The sequence below is a fragment of the Glandiceps talaboti genome, chromosome 21 (genome assembly GCF_964340395.1).
Source record: "Glandiceps talaboti chromosome 21, keGlaTala1.1, whole genome shotgun sequence".
Lineage (NCBI taxonomy): Eukaryota > Metazoa > Hemichordata > Enteropneusta > Spengelidae > Glandiceps > Glandiceps talaboti.
In genome coordinates, this window is record NC_135569.1 from 3,462,849 (window position 1) to 3,490,350 (window position 27,502).

The 27,502-nt window shown below is 35.7% G+C and overlaps 1 protein-coding gene across 1 annotated transcript; it reads left to right on the forward strand.

The window, feature by feature from the left end:
- Window positions 1–188: 188 nt before the first annotated feature.
- On the forward strand, window positions 189–26,656 carry LOC144451715 (zinc finger protein castor homolog 1-like). Its single transcript, XM_078142619.1, has 11 exons — window positions 189–225; window positions 13,767–14,956; window positions 16,926–17,066; window positions 17,588–18,077; window positions 18,753–18,843; window positions 20,462–20,626; window positions 21,141–21,431; window positions 21,970–22,772; window positions 23,499–23,621; window positions 24,389–24,512; window positions 24,791–26,656. The coding sequence occupies exons 2-11, from the start codon at window positions 13,813–13,815 to the stop codon at window positions 26,654–26,656; spliced, it is 5,238 nt and encodes a 1,745-aa protein (XP_077998745.1). The 5' UTR covers window positions 189–225; window positions 13,767–13,812.
- The last annotated feature ends 846 nt before the right edge of the window (window positions 26,657–27,502 follow it).

Here is a 27,502-nt window from a genome sequence, read left to right on the forward strand (position 1 = left end):
TTAAAGATATTTTGGGGGAAAAAAACCCTTTAGTTCCATTTTATTGAACTTTAATATCAACAAAGAATTATTATAAATAAATTGATGTGAATATCGTGATAATATATCGACTATTCAAACATGCAATGAATCGATACATTTTAACGTTGGTTCGAGTGACATCGATCGCCTTCGGCAGCTCGTGAGTGTCTTCATTGAAAGCCGACTCAAATGCGGCCCGAGTGGGTAAGTTTTCGTCTTTCTTTGCAACTAATTTATCCCAAATTAGTTGAAGATTTAGATTGTGAGACTTATTACTGACATAGACATTCATAATTAAAATGTGTGGTTTGAATGGTAAGGCGTTTGGAGGTGTCGGACTCGTTGTGTGTCACCCAAATTTAAATACCGCCCAACTTTTACAGCGTAGTCATGTTAAAAAATGTTCTCATGGTTTCCTGTTAAAATGCCGCGTTTTGGAATTTAGTCATTTTGACTGCCTTAGTGACACCCAAAAGATATAACAGTGAAATGAGATTGTCAACAGAAAGGAAACTTGCACTTAAAGAGATTGTTTGTAATTTAATTCGGACTAGAAAATGATCAATTTTACCCTAAACAGTGTTTGGGAGAATTTGGAAATTTATCAGCGTGCGGATATGGGCCAGTTTGGGTATTTTTGTGAATGTCGCATTGTCAACCTAAGCTAATCTAACTAGTATATGATATTTTATGTCGAGTTTTAGGAAATAGTCACTGTCGATGTCAAAATTCATCGCACCTCGTGTTATGATCACTTGAACAGCTGTTAACATTTTGATCAATGTGTAGAATCTCTCTACGTGAAGTCGTTGAAAATGAAACCAGCTTGGCATTTTTACGAAGCTATTTTTAACTCAACATGCATGTTGTATTAATCATGTAATGTCGCTTCAGACATTTGCACTGGTATTTTATGGATTTGTTGCTATTTTGCAACGCTAGCCCTGTTTTGATGTAAAACGTCCCAAAATGTTAAAAAGTATAACGCAGTGCGTTCACTACGTCCCAGGTCACGTCTGTACAATGGTGAGTGCTGGTAACATGCCAGCCCAACTGTTTTGCATTTCAATACATTCTGCATATTTCTAGTTTTCTGTGTTTAACTGTTTTTTATTTCAAAGTCTCCTGGTTACCATAGCAACACTTTATTGATCTAAGGTAAAGAACATACAAAGGGACAATGGTCTTTTTACTAGCCTGGAAACCAAACCATTCATTATTGTAAATGTTGCTTCTTGTTTTGTGAAACTATGTAAATGCCATGGCAACCAGGTAGTGCTGATGTCATTGATAATTTAAATGACAGGAAGGCAGTAAATAGTCTTACTTGTGGCTTATTAGTATCTTATTTATGGGTTTTAATACTGCTTACACAAGTGGGCCTGTCTCGCTCAACTTTAAAATTCTCCCATAAACTTTTAAATAAAAAAACAGTGAAGCAAAATGGCCAATGCATTGTTTTCAAAGTTGCTAAGACATGGGGAATTAATAGTTTTATCATTTTCCCGTGACCTTTGTAAGCTTTGTTTAGCTGATAAATTGTGTAATATGAGGGATTTAATGTCTCACTGTGTTGTAGTGTAAACATTGGCAAGGTGACTAAATTTAGTACGTTTTTCAAGTCTTTGTAAAGTTGTCTTTCAGTCTGTCCTATTCACAGTCTACCTATTATTGTCAATTACAAGTAAAAAGAACTCCATTATTTAATCTGTACAATTTGAAGTCACTGTAATGTTATGTTTTCTGAATTTCATTAGTTTCCACATGGCAGGTAAAATCTTAGATTTGATCTGAAAACGTGATTTGGCTTGTTGTGCAATTTAGTGAGACGTCATTAGTCTGTAACCATACAATAGGGTTTTACCTTTGAGTCAAGTAGTGTTTGGTGATTGTTACAATGCCATGGTAACCAAATAAAGCAAATTTGAATGTGATATGATTAGTACCTGTAACCTTTAGCCAGTTACTTGTGTAAATATACCAGCTTACCGACCACTTTACAACATCTGAAAAACTCATTTTAAATCGAGGTAATCGGAAAAGTTGAGAAATTTAAATGAACCGCTATAGTTTCTAGACCATGTTTTGTAGAAATTCAACACATAATTGTAAGACACAACCTGTTTATATTAGTTCATTCCTGAAATGTTACATATTTATGCTGTTCAGAGGTCACCTTTAAACAACAAATTTACTGTTTTTTTTACAATGACGTTGTGATTTTGAAGACAGCTTTTGGCATGATTTCAAATAGGCTTGTAAGTTGTAGACTGTAGGGTATATTTTTTAGACGTTGATATTTAGTGTGGAACGAACAAATCTGAAAATGTTTTGAAGGTACTTCTAGAGGACATTCACAAAGTCACAGAATTTTGAGAAATTATGAAATTATCAATTAGATGTCAATTGTTGTAATACATTGATGGGTGTTCAGAAAATCAAAACATATTAAAAATTAATAGCAAATTCATGAAAGCATACTACCCGACATATTTTTGACATGTCCTTCATATAAATTTAGATCAAAAATAGATCTTACTTAAAAGGATAGATTTCTTGGTTTTAGATAATGAGGTCAAATAGCTTGTCTCAAATTGAGGCACAACTTTGGTGGTTTTTGTCAGGATTGTTTTAATACTCACGCGATACTTGCCTGTTTCTTGTTATCTTCCTATAAATGTAAATCTCTGTGTGGGTATTTAAAAAAATACATGTCTCAAATTGAGGCACAACTTTGGTGGTTTTTGTCAGGATTGTATCCATACTTACATGTACTTGTCTGTTTTTTGTTAGCTTTCATTGTAAATCTCTGTACAAGTATTTCCAAAAATAATTCACATAAATTTGATGCAGTAAACAGTTAGTCTTTATTTACTGCTTATTAATTAAATTAATACATGCCTATTTTGTTAGACAAGAGGACACATATTCATTCTGAAAAAAAAAACATGGACAATTTGTGATATCTTGGCAGTAATTATTCAGACTTTTGTTAGTATCTACACATGTACAACAGTCATAAAAATGTGTAAATATGAATAGAAAAATTATCACTGATGTAAATGTATTTTTCAAAACAACTATCCGTAGCAACAATATTAGTGGCCAGAGTTTGTGATCTTTTATAATAGTTGTACACTGACAGATGTATAGAATCAGTCATACAGAATATTTGCCAGAAGTATGAAATGGAATTTGTCTGAACTGATATGATGGCATTTACTATTTGGCTTTTCTGTTGTAATTTCAACATATCGAGAAAAAAATGATCAGAGTTGAGAACATTCGATTTTGGAATCATCAACTTTTTCAAATAGACCTATGCCCGTTTTGTTCTTATTTTTGTAACATAACCAAGCCTCCTATGGATTAGTTTCTAACCTGTGAAATAATACCATGTTTGTTCTTATCCCCCAAGCTACTACTTAAAAAATACCAAAATTCGTTGAATATACCATGACTACTAACCCAACCCCCCACATGTGCCACCACCAACACCAATTTTCCACTACCACTATGAATATAAAACCTTCTGTAGAATGTAGTAAAAATCATATATGCTTATCTAACCCTCACCATACCAGCAGTCTATTGTCTCTATTTTTACATAGAGGCATTTTGTTTAAATAGGTATTTTATATAAAAGTGTAAATATGCATGTTTCAAACATGTGATTGTCTGATAAAACACAGTATTGTTTTAATTTACATAACAATAGGGTGTTTAATATGTACATTAGAATACAGGGTTATATACTTGTTATTGTGGAGAGTTTGATAGTTAATTATTGTGGAAAGTTTGATGGTTTGTGTGTTGTCCATTAGATTGTTTGAAATGGAGAGCTGGATACTTACTACATGTAAGTATGTTTGTATTGTGAAAATATGTATTGCTAAAATATTGTCAGTTTATATGCAAGTTCTTTTTCTGTATTCAGGAAAGTTTCAGTGTGTGTGTGTGTGTGTGTGTGTGTGTGTGTGTGTGTGTGTGTGTGTATGTTTGTGTTTGTGTTTGTGTATAGACACTGTCTTTGATTGTATGTGTCTATGTTTGTGTTTGTGTGTTTGTGTTTGTTTGTTTGTGTGTCTGTGTGTTTGTGTGTCTGTGTGTGTTCATTTGTTCTTGTCATGGATGGACATTGGTAAATTTTAGACATTGTAGACATTATTGTTCAACATTTTGTCTTTGATCAGCATCGGAAAATAAAAGTGACCTGACTTTTCTCGTCATTTGGAAAAAAGACAAAAAGTGATGAAACTCTAGGTGACAAGTATTTTGCAGCTGAATAAAGAAAAAAAATATTAGGAATAATACAATAAATGTACCTGTACAATCTTTATTGATGAAGAATTTACATGAATAATAGTGATTTTGAAGATTTTGATTTAAAGCTAGATGATTGCAAAATAAATGACACGATACATAGGGGCAAGTTGTGACGTACGTAGAATATCAATCTCATATTTTTAGTTCAAACTGTTAACTTGGCTTGCATGTGGCATGTTGTGACGTGCATAGAACAATCAGAGTAAATATCGCATATTTTTAGTTCGAATGGTTAACTTGCCTTGCATGTGGTATATTACTTAAATAATCTTGAAGTAATAATATTGAATTAAAGTTTTAGGCAAGGTTTTCATGGTTTCCCTCCTTTTTTCCTAAAAACTTATAAAAATGTTTTTGTTGTTAAGTGGTGTATCAAAACCATGACAATAAAATAAATATGTGTAATTATCCCGTGAAAAACAATGATGCCACAAACTGTGAGTTTAATGTATTTGAAATGTGTGAAAAACAATGGATGTTTACAGCATTGTACATTTGATGTTCATTTAAATGTATTGTGAATTCTATAATAGAGTGCTTTGTAAGTCCTTAGTCATGTCAGAACTAGAACTTCTTGGAATCCAATTTTTAAAAATGAAAAAATCGGACAGCTGAAAATGTTGAAAGGTCCTCATTTGCCATTTTTGTGATATTTGTAATAAAATGACAGGCATTTTACTAGTTGTGGTTATAACATGATACTCATGGAAAATGATATATGTGGCTATTAAAACTATCGAAAATGTAATTCCAGGAAATATGTGGAGAGTTACGTGACTTCTCATTTGTCTCGCAGACTATAAATGTATAAACATAAGAAAATAGAATTAGACCAAATTTAATGTTCAAAGATGTACATATGTATAAGGGCTTCTCACCAAACAGAGGAGACAGCAAGTACATTATGTTAACAATGATAAGATTACAAATGTAACCAATCAATTAATATATCTAAATGAGCATCTAAAGCAACAAATGTTTTGTCATGGGTCAAAATGATAAAGACTTGGCTTTCATATGAGTCACCACATAGTAAAGATAGGGGAACATCAAATTTTGCCTGGTGACAACAAGAAATTGCTATGTGTGTGTGTTGTGTGTCAGTGACATATCAAATTAGCATAGAGGGTACAATGACAAGTATACACATACTTCTATATTGGCAAATTATTACAATTTCACTAGATTAGTCATGTGTTCATGTATGACTGTTTTATGACTGATGGGAACAGCTTGAGTAATACAGCCAGTGTTTATATTTATAGCTGTCAAAATCCAGGTGTTATCTAGTCATAAATCTGATACCTGGCCATAATTTAACCTATATATTCATAGTGTAAGACTTATGAGTCCATGATTTGTGTGTGTCTATGTATTGGAGGCAGTGTGCTCTGTAGTAATAGCCAAATTTTATTGTCTCAAAATGAGAAAAACAGGGATTTTTTTGTGAGTCACCACATGATAGTAAGAGATATTGAAAGACACAATTTTGGTGCATCACTAGAAATTCTGTGTTTCAAATTGACTTAGAGGGCACACTGATTGTAGGCCATGTGCGTGTGTGTGTGTGTGTGTGTGTGTGTGTGTGTGTGTGTGTGTGTGCATGCGTGCGTGCGTGTGCATGCGTGCGTGTACAGGCCAGAAAGCTAGCAACTCAAAGACCACATCATCATGTATACAAATTACATTTATGTCTTACTTTGTCTTTAATGATGTCATGAATTTCTGTCCACTTTGTATTTTAGAATGATATTATTGATTCATTATCTGTGCACCTTCCATTTCTTAGAATTGTCATTATTCTTTGTATATATTCTGAGTCTTAGTACAATGTCATTATTATCTGTTCGCCTTCCAATTCTTAGAATTGTCATAATTCTGTACAGTATATACATGTATATTCCAAGTCTTAGAATGATGTCATAATTTTTTGTGCATCTTCCACTTCTTAGAATTTCATCATACATTCCGAGTCTTAAAATGATGTCATCATTATCTGTGTACATTCTGTCTTAGAGGATGTCATCATTATCTGACTGTGCACATTCTGTCTCAGAGGATGTCATCATTATCTGTGCACATTCTGTCTTAGGTACATTGTAATGTCATCCAGGGGTGAACAAATCCACTGGTCCTGGGTCCAGGACTAGCGATTTTTTTGGACGGACCTGCACAAGTTTTACCTTGTACCATTAATTCTTTCAGCAGGACCACTGGATTTTTTAAGGCACTGGTCCAGGGACCACCAGTTCACAAAATGATTTGTTCATCCCTGTCATCATTATCTGTGCACATTCTGTCTTAGAGGATGTCATCATTATCTGACTGTGCACATTCTGTCTTAGGTAATGTCACCATTATCTGTGCACATTCTGTCTTAGAGGATGTCATCATTATTTGACTGTGCACATTCTGTCTTAGAGGATGTCATCATTATCTGTGCACATTCTGTCTTAGAGGATGTCATCATTATCTGTGCACATTGTCTTAGAGGATGTCATCATTATCTGTGCACATTCTGTCTTAGAGGATGTCACCATTATCTGTGCACATTCTGTCTTAGAGGATGTCACCATTATCTGTGCACATTCTGTCTTAGAGGATGTCATCATTATCTGTGCACATTCTGTCTTAGAGGATGTCACCATTATCTGTGCACATTCTGTCTTAGAGGATGTCAACATTATCTGTGCACATTCTGTCTTGGAGGATGTCATCATTATCTGTTCTATTCATAAATATACATGACACAGTTGAGTTACAATGTACAATACATAAAAGATGGCCACTTTTTTGTATTCAATTTTATAAAAAGTAATTGATACAGTGACAGTGATTATGTGATAAAAGCACCATAGTGTGATTCTTGACCTAAAATGTAGGTACTGTGTAGATCCACTTCACTTGCAGATTATAAGATATTTTTTTTAAAAAATGACTTGGATTTTGTCATTAAATTGGCAAGGTGATTCATTATGAAATATGGAATAATTTGTTATTTTGTATGAATTAGAAGTGAATGAACATTTAAATTATTGTTGTTTATAAGTATAGATTTGCTGTCATTTATAAAAAATAGACCATACATGTATATTACCAGTGTGTGCTCCAAAATATACTACTCAAGCTACAATGTATATGATGTGGTGTTTTCTGTAGGTATAATGAGGGGCTGTGAGTTGGTTAGAGGAGGGGGGATACATGTAGTTATCAGTTTGCCATACCCAGGATCAGTAGGCCCTCTATGTCCAGTTTGATATACATGTACATATACCACTGATATACAGAAATTTCTCATGACCCTTGGTGTCTCCTGTCCCTTGTATGGGGTGACCCACAATAAACACATTTGTATCATTTTGACCCACAAACAAAATTTGTTTGCATTCATTAGATGGCACATTGCCCTTGATGTACTGTTGTGGAATATTTATCCTTTCTTCAATTATACTAACACATATATAAACAGGTCAATATGTCCATCTTTCTACCATTTAGGCATGACAATATTTCAAAGTAATATTATGCAGTGAGCCAAGGAGTAATTAATCTTAAATGCGATGTCCATTCATGTAACACATCATTGAACAGGAAAGTCGGCTTTAGATGAATGAAATGGTGGTGAAGTGGTAGATCAGTAAGTTAGACAGCAAGATTAAAATACTGACATATTTTAGATAGAACATGTATGGGTATATATGGCAATACAAATACAATCAAGATTCACATGATAAAATTATTATAAGGAGGGAGTGCATAGTGATGCATTTGATTCATATGAATGATAATTAAAAAATTAATTTTGCAGCAAGTTAGACAGGAAGATGTAAAAGCTGACAGTTTTTAGATCGAACATGTATGGGTGTCTATAGCAATACCAAATATAATCAAGATTTACATGTAATAAAATGATTGGGGGGAAGGGTTGTATAGTGATGCATTTGAATAATTTGAATATTATGATAATTAGGTAATTACTTATGTAGGGATTTAAATACAAATTTAGCAAGATATACTGATTTATTCAAAAGCAATCAGATAGAACATGTATGGGTATATAGCAATATAGAATCATACTTTATTTTAGATTAAATTATTATTGGGGAAGGAAGCAGAGAGGATGGGCATATATAACTTTGAAAGACTACAAATACGTAACACATGGCAGTGTAGAATCTTGTCAGGTGGGGATAATGGGATTGTGTTCTTGTCTTTCCCCTATCATGCCTAGTATTTCACTAGCAGCCATTTATTCAAACCTAAAATTAGATTACAATCCCCCCCCCCCCTCCAGTGACAATTGAATATTGTAATTATGTTGAAATTGTATTGCTCAACCCTTTTGCATGTTAGTTCTAAGGCCAAAATTTTTTTCTGGTCAGCACACGCATCACTTAATACCCCTCGCATCTGTCTTTTTTTGTGTGTTTGTCCAGCCCATGCAGTCTGCAGATCTGTGAGGAAACACAAAAATAACCCTTTCTACTTCAGTGAAGACAACTGCAGAGCCAATCATGAACAAGCAAATGATATCTGCCCCACATACACACTTGCTCTGAAGAACTAAAAAAAACACTAACTGCAATAAATAGTAGATTGAGTGAGGGGTTTGTTGAGAATAAAAAAAATTCTGCATCGTCACACCATCCATTTAAGACAGATTGTCTTGACCAGAACCAGTTCTTTTTTTTTGCCTAATCACATGGTGACTCCATTGACGTTATCTCACAGTGGTAAAAATTGAAAAAAACAACAATATAATGAATTTATGCTTGATTTCCACCCAAAGCTGCTGCTGGAAGCAGCTGGTAGTGAAATACCAGGCATGGTAGGAGAAAGGCAAGAACAAAATCCACACATTACTGTATTTCAGGCTACACATGTATAATTGAAAGTATGTAAAGGGAAATAATTGTATCTTTGTGATTTGTGAAACATATGTAACAGCACTCCAACCTTCCATGACAGTAAGTTTAGATTTGATACTGTATGGAAAGAAGAAAGACTAAATAGAAGTTACATTGAACTCATGAAAAACATTAAAGTAAAACTCATTCCATAGAATATAATAGGTTGTATTATAAGAGGAACTTCATGTAATCATACTGGAAGGGAAGGAAAAAAAATTTGACCTTGGAAATGTATGTTTGAATTAATTCCTAAAAACATGTGATATCAATATATAGTAGTTGCTAAGTAACATGTATTTGTTTTACAAGGGTACCAGGAGTTTTTACCCCAAACCCTGGACATATTTGCATAATTATTGAAATCGATTTAATTCATATACATGTATTGTCATAATTATCATATGGCTCTGGAATGACTGTATTATGGGATATCCCAGTAAACATTTGGCAAGCATCAGAGACACTGAGTATAGTCAAGTTGTAAAACCAAGCTTACATGAACATTTAACCAGCATTTGTTAGCAATTAATACTAGTCCTACTAATAAGTTACTCCAGGCTAGTCCAGTGTAATGTTAAAACATCAGGCTTGGTCATTGTCTAGGCTTGTCCAGTCTTCACTCTAGTCTCAGACCACTACAGAGTTTCCAATAGTGGTCTGAGCTCTAGTCCAGTGTTAACAACAAGTGGACAATAACATTATACTAGCACAAATATGTGTTAGCAACTACATGGATTTGTACATACACCAGTCAGCTATAAACACCAGGCTAGTGTTCAATGAAAAGTCAAGTGATCGGCTTATGTCTGTCTGTCTGTAGAACACTTGTTTGCTTGATAAATTAGCACCTTGGTAACTTATTTAATTTTGAAATCTGGTCAAGTCCATGTAAAAGACCATGAACAGTGGCCATGGCGTGATTAGGGTTAGGTAATTATGTAAAGAAGCTCTGGCTAAGCTGTAATGTACTACACATGTTGTGACGTTTGTTGGATTTTCTGCAAAAGGTCTATAAGAAACCCTTGCAGGAAATAACATGACATTTACTACAATCTCTCTCAAGACAACTTGCTATGAGGGACTATTTCAGCAGTTGGGGTGCTAGGTTCAGATGACGTCAAATTGTGGATCAGTAATTTGATACCAGTGTATCATCAGTTGTGCTGTTTGTTTGGAAGTTTCCTTTGTGCCCAGGTGACAAAAAAGGTGCATTGTACTTTACCTGTTAGTGTTATTTCCTGCATTGCTTCCTAGGTGTTGTTATCTAATACATGTGTCATGGTTATCTTCAGGCATCTTGTAGAATAGTCAACATATGAGTTCTCAAAGCTGTAGAATTTTGATACAGATGACTTAATATCAAGTTTCCTAAAGACCCTGGGTTTAGATCCTTATTAAAATTTAGGTCTAAATATGGTAATCTGACAGAGCTATTGAAAAGTTGCGCCAGAACAAAAGAATAATCCTGGGTAGTCCTTATGGCTCTGTTGGTCATAATGCTAATCTGAAAACCTGGAATTAAATCCTTGGTTCTTATGGCTATGTTGGTCGTAATGCTAATCTGAATACTTGGAATTAAATCCTTGGCCTGTAAGATTCATGTCTGAGGAAAACACTGTTAATTATATTGTATGTCATATAGGTATACATTTGTGCTGTGTTGGTATTGTTACTATACATGTAACTGTGCATTGTGTATGAAAATGTACATGTACAATGGAGCCAGGTGCAGTTGCCGTCATAAAATTTGTGGAATTCAACGAAAATCATTGTAATTACTTGAATTTTCACCCAAAGACATGTGATGACACATACATTGTATATCTACAATTGAATTAGTATTATTTTAGTAGAGTGTTAGTTGTATCACCAGTGTGTAATATGTAGATGTCTGTATTGGACTCGTTTTACAGCCAGTCATATACTTTGTAATTGTACAGTTTTGTATTATTAGGCCAAGAAAAAAAAAGAATTATTCTTGGTCAGCACAGTTTGTCTAAAAAATTTTGATTCTCAACAAATTTGTCACTCAATCCACTCAAGCTACTATTTATGGCAGTTACTGTTCTTTTTACAAGCTACTATTTATGGCAGTTACTGTTCTTTTTACTTAGTACTTTAGAGCAAATGTGTATGTGGGGGCAATGTCATTTGCTTGTTCATGTTTGGCTCTGCAGTTGTCCCTACTGAAGTAGGGTTATTTTTTGTGTTTCCCCACAGATCTGCAAAGGGCATGGGCTGGACAAACACAAAAAAAACACTGACGCGGGGTATTTAAGTGATGCGTGCGCTGACCAGAAACAATTTTTTTTTCACCTTATAAAGTAATCTCACCAACCTACATGTTGAGTTTGTCATCACAAGCATTTGTCAAAAGTCCATCTTTAATTAATCATCTATAGATTGAGTGGTAATCAGTGTGCCCTCTAGTGATAGCCAAAGTTTTGTTGTTGTGTGTCCGTATGATAAACACTGGCATTTCATGTGAATCACTAGCACTACATAGTAAGAGATAGGGGAACAACAAATTTTGGCATGTCACTAGAAATTGTGTGCGTCAATGGTGCGTCAGATTGGCTTAGAGGGCACTCTGGTCATTGGTGGTGATGCATGGAATAAGTTCAGATATCACACTGTCCCTTGCCTAGTTTGTACTAAAGGTACGATGACTTAGGCAGGTTGTGCCCCCATAAAAAAAAACATGCAGTCCCTTCAATATGGAAAGTATTCAATATTATGGTGGAACAGTTACGTGGCAGGCAACCAATATGGTAGTAACTGATCTTCCCCACCACAGCCAACTGATAATTGTAAGCTAGGGACCTGTGCAAGCTACACGTAGGCGTAAGACATCTATCGAGCCAAAAAACAGGATTAATTTAGAATCAATGATACAGATATTGGTAGAGGGATTCATATACAGTGATATGAACACAGGTCAATATGAACAATAAATTGTCTCAAGGCATGCTTGTCGGTGTAAGAATTTTTTATGGTTTAAGATATAATTTTCAATTGAGATAGTGAAATTGATATTCAGATATGATATATTGTATTAGGAGAGACTACAGACATGTACATGTGCATGTATCGGTAATATATGTATATAACCTTCGTATATGTAAAACATGTCGTTTATTTTTGATACTAAATATGGATTTCAAAAAATTTGTGTGGTATGTGTGTTGTTTAGTTAGAAATTATACTTCCACTCATGAATATTCATTAGAGGACTGGTACTGAAATAAACTCATAAATAGATTATGCCGGGATCGAATAAATTTAATATAATTTGCATAATAAAAATTCATGTTATCTATCAGCCATGTTGCTGCATATAAGAAATATTATGCTGCAATCTCATCTGTGCAAACGTTCAGTCTAATTTCATGAATTTAGCTTCATTTTGCATCATCATTTTCAAGTAGCCCACCAAAGCTTTTGCCAGAAACATTGCAGCGGTGTGTTAATGTATTTTGTCATTACAAAAATTGTTTTCATAAGAATCTTTATTCAAAGAAATAGTGTAGCAATTGAACTGAAATTTGTGTATTCCAAGAAATAACAAATGTGTGGTTGTAACAGTTGAACTATGATTTAATTATATTCCAAAAAATACAGATGTAATATACAGTTGAGCTAAAATTTGTGTGTTCCAAAAATACAGTTGATGAAATGCAGTTGAAATGAAATATATGTAAATTAGAGAAATATATTTTGTAATAATATTAACAGTGTAGCCGAACTAAAATTAGTATATTCTGAGAAATGCAGTTTAACAGTGTATATGTAGGCTTATTTATAAAAAAAAGAATAGCAATAAAATTTGTCTTCCAAGAAATAAATCAGTTGAAGTAAAATTTGATGTCGATGTTAATTACTGCAAATGAATGTGAAACAGATTTCTGTATAGATATTGTATGTGGCCTCAATTACAAATTTAATTTCGTACTATTTCTGTTACTATGGAAATGTGTACAACCATTTATTATTTATATTGCATTTCCTTTGTATTTCTCGTTTTTATAGAAATACCCATATCTGGTTGAGTGACCATTCAAAAGTATAATTTGTATTGTATATTTACTATACAATTACATGTACCTATATGTGGTTGGGTTCTATTGTACTGTATATTTCTTGTAGAATTACCCATATCTGGTCAGGTTCTATTGTACTGTATATTTATCTTAGAATTACCCATATCTGGTCAGGTTCTATTGTACTGTACATTTCTCATAGAACTACCCATATCTGGTTAGGTTCTATTGTACTGTATATTTCTCATAGAACTACCCATATCTGGTCAGGTTCTATTGTACTGTACATTTCTCATAGAACTACCCATATCTGGTTAGGTTCTATTGTACTGTATATTTCTCATAGAATTACCCATATCTGGTCAGGTTCTATTGTACTCTATATTTCTTGTAAAATTACCCATATCTGGTCACAATCTATTGTACATTGTACTATCATCTCTAATTTCTTATTTGTTATGTTTTACAGGAAGAAGTACAAAAAGATGTGTTATGTATAGCACCATAGCACAACCATGGCAAGTCCTTTGTCCAAGAAAAGATCATCCTTTCGATTGGATGCTATCTGTGAGAAATTGAAGAGTAGGAGTGGCGATGTAACAGAGGAACTGATAGCTGATCCAGAGTCAGATCTGGACAGCTATAGTGATGAAATCTCAGGAAATCATGATGTTACCATGGCAACTAATAATTCATCAACATCAGAGACTGCCATGGTAACATCACAAGACACGAGTAAATTGAAGGATGGCAGATCCCACAAACTAACTGAAATTGACTATAATGGCAGTAATTGTGTTGCCATGGAATTTGCTGAATATAATGATGCAAGAAGCTCAGGAAGTGACACTAGTAGCCTAAAATCCGTATCTTCCATCACCGGTAACCATGGCAACATGGAAGGAGACAGTCATCGTAGTTGTGACGGCGATAATTCAGATATAAGCAATCAATTTTTGGAAGGTGGTACAGATGAAAGTTGTTCCAATAACCCACTAGATGCTGGTACAGATAATAATTATACCAATAATGCATTGGGGACAGATGACAGCTATAGTAATGATGTATCGCATACAGGCTTTGATGACAGTTTTGGTATACAAGAAAGTGTCTTAGATTTATCCATGAATGTAGACCGATCTCGGTCATCTACTCCCCTCTCCTGTGCTTCCAACGACTTAGATAACACTCAGGATTCAGCCGTGGACTACGATCCGATGATCATCCAAGAATATGCAGATAGTAGTATATATGACAATGACTTGTTGGAGGAAACGTTGAGTAAAAGTGTAAACATTGAAGAGAGTGTTACACAGGATAGCGAAGAATCTATGAACGATGACATGGATAGCGTGCAAGATCTGAGTATAGACTGTAGAGACATTTCTGCAACCAATGAGAGTCAAGATTACAAACAGGATGAGATGACAGCCAATGATAGTGCAGATTACATAGAGAATGGGATTGAGGAGGAAGGGGATAGTATGGAGTGCATTGACATGACAACCAAAGAAAACATTGAACCTGGACCGCTTTATGATGCATCTGAGGTGCGAGACTATGCAGCAGATACGATGAAAGAATTGATGGAAATGTACGGCTATGAACCTGATGAATCAGACATCAAAGAAAGACTTCCAGTGGATAAATTCAGTTTTAGTAAGTTTTTATCTTCTTTTTATTTTAGTGAGAAAAGGCATAGACCTGTTGCCGGTTCCAAGATGCATTGTGCCTCTCTCCATACCATGCCATGTATTGTGTATGTGCTGAGGGGTTTGCACACGCTACTTAGGGGGATGGGTCACCTGACTGTACCCTGAGTTCACCTGTAAAATCACTCTCTGTCATTGATGGTGTTTAGTCTTTGTTCTGTAAAATCACTCATAATCAACATGTGTTACCGTAATTTCCTGATGAAAATGTTATTTCAAACGTACTATAGACAAAACAAGACTAAATGTAACAACATGAGAGACATCATCTTGCGCAATGCATTGTGAAACTGGAAAATCAAGTATCGTGACTGATCACCAGATGAGAGCAACCAAATTTAATTACAAATCAATTTATGTTTGCAATATGCACATGAAGGGCTGCCGCTTATGAGATCACCAGACCGGTACCGTTCGATCAAATCAGGTTCTAATCGCACATTGTTTAGCTTTTATCCAACTGCAGTCCGCACTCTTAATGAATCAATTTAAGTTCTCTGTTAACGCATCAATCTCATGTTAGGAGTCCTCTACAGAATATTGTTTTTGTAAATTTTTTAGTACACGCAAAATCAATGCACATTTCATTATATATGTATCAGTATATATATGACAATAAAACACATATCATATCATATCATATCAAAAGGTTTGATCCTGAACAAAAGACTGATCCTATTTAGTCCTACTGGTTCCACTGATAAGATAGGAATAATTTGACATGAACCATATGACACATGACTGCAAGTGTAGCGTATTTGGGTTATTTGTACGAGTGCTTGCAGTGTTCTCTGCACCTGTACAACAACAGAAAACACTGCAAGCACGAGTGCAAATACCTAGCCCTGGGTACCCACCCTGGAACTCACGTGACATGGGGTTCTGTTATTATTACATATGTTTATCTGAAACGGCTAATTTCCATAAAAATTATACGGCACACGATCACGCAATTTCGTGTGTAACGAACTATCACATCCTCATTTGCATATCATTTGCATATGTTGATCCAATAAATTAGATTAGTTTCTTTCAATAAATCAATGCAATTTAACAGAACAGGTATACAAATTAAAAACTGGTAATAATTGTTGAGTTACTTGGATAACCCACAAAGTCAAAGACTTGTTTGCAGTAGGGTCCATGCAGTGATTCTAGATAGTGGGAGGATTAGTAACAAAATATGTGAAAGCATGTAACTACTGACTTGATGAGGCTATAGGGGGAAAGAAATCTAATAACAAATAGATTTGTTCTTTTCAATATGTACAGAAAAGGGTTATCAGATCCACCAGATGGGAGCAAACCAATTTAATTACAAATCAGTTTATGTTTGCAATATGCACATGAAGGGATTATGAGATCACCAGACCTCAACACAAAATAAAATGAGGCTTTTTAAAATGTACATAATCAGATACATGTAGTGATGACTGCTCCCTACATTTACATGAAATGGGTTCCTCTTTATGATTTGGCGAGACAATGATCATTAACGTACAACTTGAAAAATTTCCTGTGACATGATTGGTTTTTTTTCTAGGATAAACTTTGCACTGAATTTAGCAGTTTTGATTACAAAACTCAAAATTTGTCAATTACTTAGCAATTAGATAAATATATTATAATCACCAGATACATGTTCATTCATTTGTAGCCAGCATTTTGAAATACAAGTAACATTTTGTACACCTTGATTCAATTCTTGATCACCACACCTTGAACATCAGAGAATCTCCAAACTTGGAAACTTTCAAAAGAAAACTGAAAACGCACTTATTCTCCAAAGCATACAGTGTGGTTTAGCCATTGAGCGTCATAGAGCAAAACAATGTTTTTGGATTTTGGCGCTATATAAACTTTGCTGATTGATTGATTGATTGATTTTAATAAGACTTGTATATTGTCATTTATAGCCAACATTTTGAAGTTAAATGATGACATGGTCACAAGGAAAATACTACCATCTGGTGCCACTCTTGTATCTGTAGTAGATCCTTCTGGCAAACCTGTTGGTTATTCCAAGTATGATTACTACATACGGAAACTAGAAGCAGGTAAGTCATAAACAATCTTGTATCCATAGTAGATCCTTCAGTTCACTACTCCAAGTACGATTACTACATCGGTAACTAGAAACAGGTAAGTCTTCAAGTTGTCATTAAACAGCCCTTCCCACCCTTGAGAATTACCAGGAAAGGGTTTAAGAAATGGTTTTCATATGTTTGTCTTGTCCTCTCTGTAGTAAATGTCATTGGTTAACTTGTATGCTGCCCCATATGGTTACTACAAGGGTCAAATACCTGTAGTGGATACCACTGCACAGGGAAAGTAGATGCATGTAAAAACGTAGTTTTCAAGGTGTGGTGATCAAGAATTGAATCAAGGTGTATGTAGTTTTATAAAGTTTGTGTTGAAATTTTGGATGGGATCTCATATTTCTTAAGCATGTAAGAGTACGTAAAAGTGAACTAAAGTAGAGACCAAGTACGGTTGAGACTTGTGGTAGCCTAAAGTTATACTTACCTGGTTCCAAATAAACAAGAAGTCAATCATTGTGTTCTGTGTTACATTTCAGGTGAGAGTATCAGCAAGGACATATTGTCAAGAACTGGTAATTCTAAGTACGACCACTTAATGAAGAAATTAGAACAGAATCCCCTAGCTAGTCACGCAGGCTCTATTACGGTTAAAGAACTTATCAATAGAAACCTACAAGCCAAGAAACAAACATCAGACACTGTGGTTGAACCCAGTGGTGTTATTGATGTAGGGGTTGTGAAAAAGTCAGCCAGACCATCCAAGTATGACTTGATTAACATTGAGAGACTGAAAGATCGTATCAAGGTAGAGGCTGCAGCAGCAGCTTCTGGCTCACTGGAGGGAGGGCAAGCAGCTGAAAGAATAGTGGTGTCTGCACCAACCAATAGTAGCATCTCATCTGCTGATTACATCAAAGCTTGTTTCTCTGAGAAGAAGTCGGCTTCAGCATCGAGTAGCAACAGAGCAGATGTCAATCAAATCCTACAAGCCAATGAAATGAATATTTACATGAAATATATTGCCAAGTAAGTTGTATTCAAATTAGGATGAATACATTAGCAAGGACCAACTGTCACAAGTAAAAAGAATGTGATCATACCGAAAAGTAAAGTAAAGTACATGTGATGGATATCGTAGCTATGTTACATTAAGCTTTTGTTCGAAACACAAACTTGAAAATTGTTACCTAGAATTATGCTGTCTTTGTTAACAGATCGATCCATTATTCAGAAGGTGTGACGGTCGCGACCTAATAGGTCATAGGTCATAGAATGCTTACATGTCCGTAAAGTTACACGTTCTGAATAATGGGTGTTTATTGACAAAGACTAAAAGTATACAGTTTGAAAATCTCAGGTAACAATTTTCAAATTTGGATTACCAACACAGGTGACTTTTCATTTGAACAATATCATAAGTACTATGCAAATTATCATTTGTCACATGTAGGAAAATTTTGATTATAAAAATAACATTGTTTAAATTGTAAATGATGTCATAATTATGCAAATTATCATGAGTGACAGTTTTCTGGTAATGAGTGCCTTGACTATATAGTAAATTTAGCAACATATATGATATAGCAATCATTATCAGCACTATTATAAGAAAGTTAAAACAGATAAGGAATAATGTCAATCATGTGAAGTCTTAAACATTCCTATTTTACCAACCTAATTACTTGTCTTTTATTTCACCAGGTTTTCAGCAAGTGTACACTGTGGTCATATGCACTGTGTCTATCAATACAAGGAACATTATCACTGCCTGGATGAAGAGTGCAATTATGTGGTAATAGGCTCTTTTACTATCAGCCCCTTCCCCCACTCACAGCCCCACCCCCTCCCATTCTCCATTCACCTCCCCATTTTCCCTTACCCTTCCCCACCCACCTCTCCACCCCCATTCATCCCCCTTCTCACGTAACTCCCTTTCCCTTACTTACCACCCCTTTCACTCTTCCATATGTGCACCCCTTATTACTGCCCCCACCCCTCGCATACACACACACACACACACACACACACTCACACACACACACACACACACACACACACACACACACACACACACACACACACACACACACACACACACACACTAAATTAAGACCTATTACACAAAATATTTGTACCTTTCACTGAGGGGCAAACTGTCCCACTGATGCACATCTCTAAATTAAAAATACTATTAGTAAACAGAAAATACTGTATTATGTGAAATTACATATACATTGTATATAACATATCTTGCTCCATGTATAGGAAGTAATAGGATATTATATTAGTCCTTGAAAATTAAGTAGTTACAGATGTTTTAAGCTATGGCTCATAATATCGTGTCCCAAGTGAATATGTTGAATCCCTCTACAGTCAATACTAGTGTGATGCCAGTACTGTGTACTCTACCTATGAATACAGTAGTTGATGATAATAGTGTAGTTTCCAAACCTTTCTGAGTCTCATTGTGATTGTGTTTGTCAACGTAATCTGTCAATACATAGCTGTATCATATACATGCAGAATGAAGGAAGAGGAATAGACATTAAATACATATTGCACATTGGTATAACTGTGTTGTGTACTGAAATGGTACTCTGCACAGGAAAGGTGAAGAATATAGATCAAATATTGTGAATGGCGTCGTTTGAACTCGGGTAGAATTATATCTAGAACAGAAGTACACATTTAAAAGTAATCCAGTCCTTACCAATTAGTATAATCTATGATGTTTCAAATAACAGTTCTTTGTGAAAAGACATAGGCAAGATAATTGTGGACTATATCGACCTGATGAATATATGTGTACTGTACAATAGAATGATACACCATGTAAAGTTTGGATAAACAGTTAAGATACTATAGTACACTGTATAAGTTTAAACGTTCCATATGATTTCAATATGAAGAGAACTCTTTCATTCTTTTGCTATGTTGTCTTGTTTATGTAATAATTTTGAGAGAGATAGAGAGGCATATTGTTGTGTTTGTATTTATTTATTTATTTATTTATTTATTTATTTATTTATTTATTTATGTATTTCTTACTTTCTTTATTTATTTATTGTATTTGTGTTTGGGTGTGTGGCATGAGTTTGTAGTACTAGTATTTATTTGTTTGTGGTTTGACTGTGTGTGTGTGTGTTATTTATTGGTGTGTAATTGTGTTCCGTGTGTGTGTGTGTGTGTGTGTGTGTGTGTGTCTGTGTCTGTGTCTGTGTGTCTGTGTGTGTGTCTCTGTGTGTATGTATGTCTCTGTGTGTGTGTGTGTGTGTGTGTGTGTGTGTGTGTGTGTTTATGTCACAGAAATAACACTTAATAGTGACTATAGCTTTGAGAATAGAATAGTACAAGATAGTGTCATTCTGTCAAGAGTTCATCAATGTTCTATTTTTTGTTTTTCTTTGTAGAGATTCACAAGGAAAGAGGATGTGATTCGTCATTATAACTGGCATAAACGTCGTGACAATTCTTTACAGCATGGCTTCATGAGATTTAGTCCCACTGATGACTGTAATGTGTATTACTCAGGGTGCACCTTAAATAAAAGACATACGCATTATCACTGTATGCAGGTGAGTAGTATTAATCTGACTATCCTGACTGTAATGTGTATTAATCAGGGTGCACCTTAAATAAAAGACATACGCATTATCACTGTATGCAGGTGAGTAGTATTAATCTGACTATCCTGACTGTAATGTGTATTAATCAGGGTGCACCTTATATAAGAGGCATACTTATTATTGCTGTATGCAGGTGAGTACGAGTAGTATAAATCTAACTATCTTGCACAGCCACTCGATGTCTCAGTTTTCATGAACCACATTGGGTGCATTCATCTATTGTGCACCCCCAACCCAATGACCAAATACACTTTTGTTATATGGCATACATATGGCTAGCACTAACAGATAATTCTGAAGCGAGTACATTGATGAGGATTCTGTGATGTATGTGTTGTCGTTCAATAGTAGAGTTTCCTAGGGCGCCCCCAACCCAATGACCAAATAAACTTTTGTTTTTAGGCATACAGACTACCCACCAGATTATGCTGACAATATATATATGTCTGTGATACTTTTCCAGGTGGGATGTAATAAAGTGTACACTAGCACTTCAGATATCATCACCCATGAAAACTTCCACAAGAAGAACGCAGCGTTGATAAGTGACGGTTTCCAGAGATTCCGTGCTACAGAGGACTGTGGAACTCTAACCTGTAGCTTTTATGGCCAGAAAACAACCCACTTTCATTGCCGACGTGGTGGCTGTGATTTCTCGTTTAAGAACAAATGTGATATTGAGAAGCACAAAGTGTATCATGTCAGAGATGACCAGTATAACAAAGAAGGTTTCAAGAAATTCTCAAAACATGAGGTAAAATTTTATTTTAAAAGTAGTATATGCCGTAAAGTTTTATTTTAAAAGTAGTATGTGCCCTAGTCTGTAAGATACAAACATTTGTGCTACACTATCAGCCAGCACTCATCGTTGTGGTTAAGAAGTCTGATAGGGCTGAACAACACAACATATCTTACAGTCTATATGTGCCTCAGAAATAAAAGTGTACAACTTTGGCTGTTACTTTGTTCAAGGTGTTGCCAACCCAATCCAAGTTAAATTGAATAAGAAAACTTCAGAGATCACCGTGCAGTATTTGTTAATATTGAAGACAATGGTTTTCAATTTATGAATAACCCTCTAAATGGCCACCAAACTCTGATTCAAATCCAATCTTTGGGATGGCTCCATTTGTTTTATTTACTGTTTTATTTATTGTATTCACACCTATTTTGCTTGTCCTTTTCGTTCTGTTTGTTTATATTCAAGTTATCGCCTGCACCTGCTATTGCATTATGGGCCTTTAACTTAATTGAGAACTAAGGTAATTCTAACTTTTCATTTTCATTGACAGATTTGTAAATATGAAGGCTGTCGTTATTCCAAGAATACCAACCACTTCCACTGTATCCGTCCAGGCTGTGATTTCGCATTCACAGCAGCCAATCAGATCTCTTCTCACAAACGTAAACACGAACGTCGCATGAGGCTAATTCAGTTCGAGCAAGCCAAAAAACGTAAACGTTCTGGTGGTGAGGTTGCAACGATGTCTACAGAGCCTGTTGAAGAAGAGAATAGTGACTTGATTGATTATCACGATTTTAAGAAGATTAAAGTTGAAGCAAGTGAAACAGCTGTTGCCGTGGCACAGAAAGAGAAGAGTCAGTCCATCCCACAATCTCCTACGACATCTTCACATGAGGCTGAGCCAAATAAAGAGCAGAGTCTGGTAACCAGTGTTGGTGAAACAAGTAAAGATAGCACTTTACCAGCAGGGTTTGCTAAATTGAGTGCTGTAATAAATGATACTGGTAGTACCAAAGACGGGGAGAACCTGAGTGATTCGTTAAATCTTCCCACCCCAGATACTATAAGTCCACCTGTGCAGGGCATGTCTACAACCCCGACACCCACCCAGACACCCACCCCAACACCCACCCCTGCAGCTACAGATACAGCAACAGATACAGCAACAGCTGCTGCTGCTGCTGCTACAGCTAACCCTGCGGCACCAGCTACAACTCCACAGATGGCTTCCCCTAAACTATCCACATCCATACTGACATCAACATCTACATCTACATCTACATCAAGTGGTAAACCTCCCATTATATTGAGAATCAAGGCACCTGAATGTTGGCAGAAATATATCAAGAGGTAAGATATGTAATATTTAGATATTCACCCATATTTGACTTCGTTTAGTCATGGAAAATACATGTTACCTAAGGTCGTAGTGATAAGGCCCCTTAGGTCACTAGTATTTGCTGCCCAAATAAAGCAAAATATTTGGAAACATATAATTTTACGGGCATAAACCTATTTATGAAAGATCAGGAAAGTAATGGCAATTGGAACACTTTGACTCGTATTTCGAGCACTGCCAAACCAGTGATGTACAAGCGGGCTGTCATTATGAAGAATGACAAGGGTATATAGTCCATATATTCAGTTCAAAGACAATAACTTTGCTTGTGTGTACCGGTAATTAGAATAAGTAGAAAATATAAATACTCATGATTGTTTTATTTGAAGGTGATCACCACTTAGGGGTCATGAGGTCGTCGATATTTGTGTTCTGCTATTGTATGTGCATGTTTGCTGACTCCCATGAGGCAGTGTGTGCCCTATGGCGGGGAGCTAACCTGAACAATGAATGATGAACAAGTGTCATGGCAGTTACATGCAATATAAGTAAAATCGTGAAGTGACTCCAGAACCCAAAGTTTACCAAAACACCTTCATTTCTTGGAGGGGTGTTCCACTTCAGATAACAATGTGTACCAGTATACAGAGTTAATTTGTTGTTTTGTCTATGTACAGGTATACTGCCAATGATCACTGTGAATCTAGGTATTAATTTGTTGTTTTGTCTATTTACAGGTATACTGCCAATGATCACTGTGAGTCCAGGTGTATGATGCTATACAAAGATCATTACCACTGTCAAGTATCAGATTGCCGAGAATTATTTAAATCTAAAGATGGTGTCAATAAACATGCAAGGTAAGTCTAAAAGCTGCACTAGTTGCAATTGGAACATTTAAAAAAAAATGTTTTGTTAGGTTCAATAACTTGCTCATAATATCTAACAGTATTACATCAACTGTGGGTAAACATAGTTTTTGTAGCTGTATACACTATAAATCAAATCAAATTTATTTTTGGGTCCACACCCAAAAATCAGCACCCTCAGCAGTGATCATGGTTTCAATGTGTTCCAGAACTGCTTATGGATAATATTGATCACTGATTAATGTGTAGAATGTATAATTATTGGTATTTGAACCATTTTCAGTGAATATGTTGTAGTTGTGGGATTGAAAAGTGATACTCCAGTCGCAACCAGTGTAGTTGCAGATTCAAAACCGAGCTATCACTCACTTAAGATTTAAACTTGCCACTTCACTACCTACACATCTTGACTAACAAGTTGCTAGTTTTCAACAATTCATTTACTTAGGGGCAAGATCAATAGTTCAATGTAGGATAAAATACTAAATTTTATTACATGCAGCTACTATGGTGAAAATTCTGCCATTTCTCAATTTGACAACATATTTAGAAATTTTGTATTTAAGGGTACAAAACAGATTCCATTATAAAATGTTAAATCATTTTTGTAGGATGAGAACTAAAATGGCTCCAAACCCCTCTCACCCCCAAACTAAAAGAATTCAGTTTTGTATCCTGCATTAAACTATTGATCTTGCCCCATAATTCCCTTAATTATGTCGACGACATTTGACAAATTTATGCCTGTCTGTTTTTAGGTACCATCAACTGAGTGATGAAGCAGCTGAATTCGGATTTAAATATTTCCAGTACGGACAAAGTTGTCAGCGTTATTATTACAATTGTATGAACCATCCACAACAACATTACCACTGTGTATGGGTATGTAGATTATTTAGTACTCCATATTATAACTATATGAGACAATTCATCTTTGAGAAGTAGCTGAATGATGTAAAATCGCAAAATTTTCTCGTAGCAAAAATATCTAGGTTTATAATATATAACAAAAGTTGCAGAGTGTGTATTCATATGTATTGTAGAGATGGGGTAACAGTCACAGAGTGCTAGTGATCTGTGTTCATAGCATCAAGTAACAAATATTACCATATTTCAATGATTTTGATGTCTGAAGTGTGTTTATTTTTTTTACATAACAGAGTGTCCGAGAAGGAGATTACTGTGGACATGTATTGAACACATTCAATGCTCACTATATGAAGATACATCTACTAAAACACAAGAATTCACCAGATATAGTGAAAATTGATGATGATGACAGCAAATCACAGCCTTCCATCAGTAGCAGTTTCTACACCAGTGGAAAGAATCACTCCTCACCACCACAGAGATACAAACATGGTGTCAACTATGGCTACGTTTTGTACAAAGCAAACCGATGTCCTATCTCAGACTGTCACCTGAAGAACAGAGCTCACTTCCATTGTACCAAGACTGACTGTCGCTACACAACAACCAGTGCCGCTAAAATGAATGAACATAAATGGAATGAGAATGCTGCATATGATGGATACAAACAGCTGAGTAGGAAGGTAGATTGCAAGAGAACAGGATGCAAGTATAATTTGATCAAGAAACATTTCCACTGTATAAGACCAGGCTGTAAGTTTAGCTTTACACTTCAGAGTCAGATGGAAACCCATGCACGCAAACATCTCAGAAGAATTTATGGCAAGAATTTTGAGAAGCAACCCCAGGCTATGGCAACCTTGGCCACTGCTACACAGGTTGATAAGTCTGGCCTTGTAGAAGACTTGTCTGTGGATTTGTCAACAGCTGAAATCAATGGAACAGAAGACAATGTAGACATCAAACCAGCGCTGACGTTTGTAGCATCACCAGCTCCAGTCTTACCATCACCAAAGCAAGGCACATCAAACATACTTCCGAAACCAATCTCTCTAGTTACGACACCAAAATCAACAACATTTCCAGCCAATCAGTCCATGTCGACAACAGTGCTAGCCAATCAAACCACTCCAGCTCTTATTCAAATAGCAACTAATACAGTATCATCTACCTCAGTCACAGCTGTCAATGCTATCCCATCATCCTCTACACCTTCTGTAGCTACCTCACAACCACTGCCACCATTCACCATTCCTCTTCCACCATTGGATGATGATGACTCCATGCCACTACAACTAACTACTAATTCTAAAACCTATAATACAAACACAAATAACAACACCATAGTTGTCAATTCAGGGTCAGGATTCCCTAGCAATGCTATCATTAGTGCTGCTGGACTCCCTAGTAATGCTGTAGTTCTTAAGCCAGCATCTGCTGCTGCTGTAAGTAGTGTAACTGGTACATTAGTGTATGTCAGTCCCGTACCCATGCAGTCCACACAACTTGTTGTTGTGCAGGCGCCAGCACAAGATTTGTCTAAATCACCACAAGTGCAGAATTTGTCAGTAACAACACCACCTAAACTGACATCCCCAGAATCGGTTCGATCACACAAAAAGAGACACATGGATGATAAGGCAGTTTTGGACCGGTTTCTACGATACGACCGCCATGAAGATTGTCACGATCGTACCTGTCAGTTCTCTCGTAGTTCGACACATTATCACTGCACTCATGACAAATGTGGTTATAGATTCGCAGGGCGTACTCAGATGTTCAAACATGCACAACACCATGACAGAGTAGACAGCCTGGTATTGGATGATTTCCAGAGAATCAAGAGTTCAGTTCACTGTGAGAGAGATGAATGTCAGTTTGCTCAGAAAAATACCCATTTCCACTGCTTGAAATGTCACTTTGTGTGCACCGACAGCAGTAAGGTAACCGCTCATAGAAAGTACCACGACAAGCTTGATGCCGTAGCTGCAGCTGGGTTTAGACAACATAGTTCGACTGACAGCTGTGGCATCAAAGACTGCAAATATGATAAGAAATACTCGCATCTTCACTGTACACATACTGGGTGCACGCATGCAGTGGTTGGCATGTCACAGATGGATGCACATAGCAGAAAACATAAATCAGACAAATGAATAATGTGATGTGATTCTTATAGTATAAATTGCACAAATTTTGTACATAGAATGATCTATCTTTGAAGTAATAATTTGATTTTTGGTGTGGATTTAGTAATCAAATCACTCTAGATTTACTGACTAGCAGTAGGTCGGGCTTTTTAGGAGACGAGTTTATCAATAAATCTTTATTGTATAGAGAAATAATAACAAAGTTTTCATTCTAATGGTGCTGTGTTTTTTTAAAAACCTTTCAATGAATATTTTAGTCTTTCCAACCTATCTGATTTCTATTTACATGTTAGAATTATACAGACATTATGATCAGTATTGATGAATTAAAGGCACTATCTTTAGTGCAATGACAGTTGCAGCACTACTGTTTTGCACTGTTAGTGTAATTAGCTACAGCACTGTACTGTACTGTATTGTTTGTGTAATCACAGTTTCAGTACTGTACCGTTAGTGTTACCAGTTTCAGTGCTGTACTGTTAGTGTTACCACAGTTTCAGTGCTGTACTGTTAGTGTTACCCCAGTTTCAGTGCTGTACTGTTAGTGTTACCAGTTTCAGTGCTGTACTGTACAGTAACTAAAGTGTTACTACTGCTCTTTGCCTGTTAGTGTTACGCCAGTTTCAGTACTGTACTGTTAGTGTAATGTTTCAGTGCTGTACTGTTAGTGTTACCACAGTTTCATTACTGTAGTGTTCGTGTTACCAGTTTCAGTGCTGTACTGTACAGTAACTAAAGTGTTACTACTGTCCTATACCTGTCAGTGTAATCAGTTTCAGTGCTGTATTTTCAGTGTTATCGCAGCATTGCTGCTGTACTGGAACCACTTTCAGCACTGTACCACACTGAACT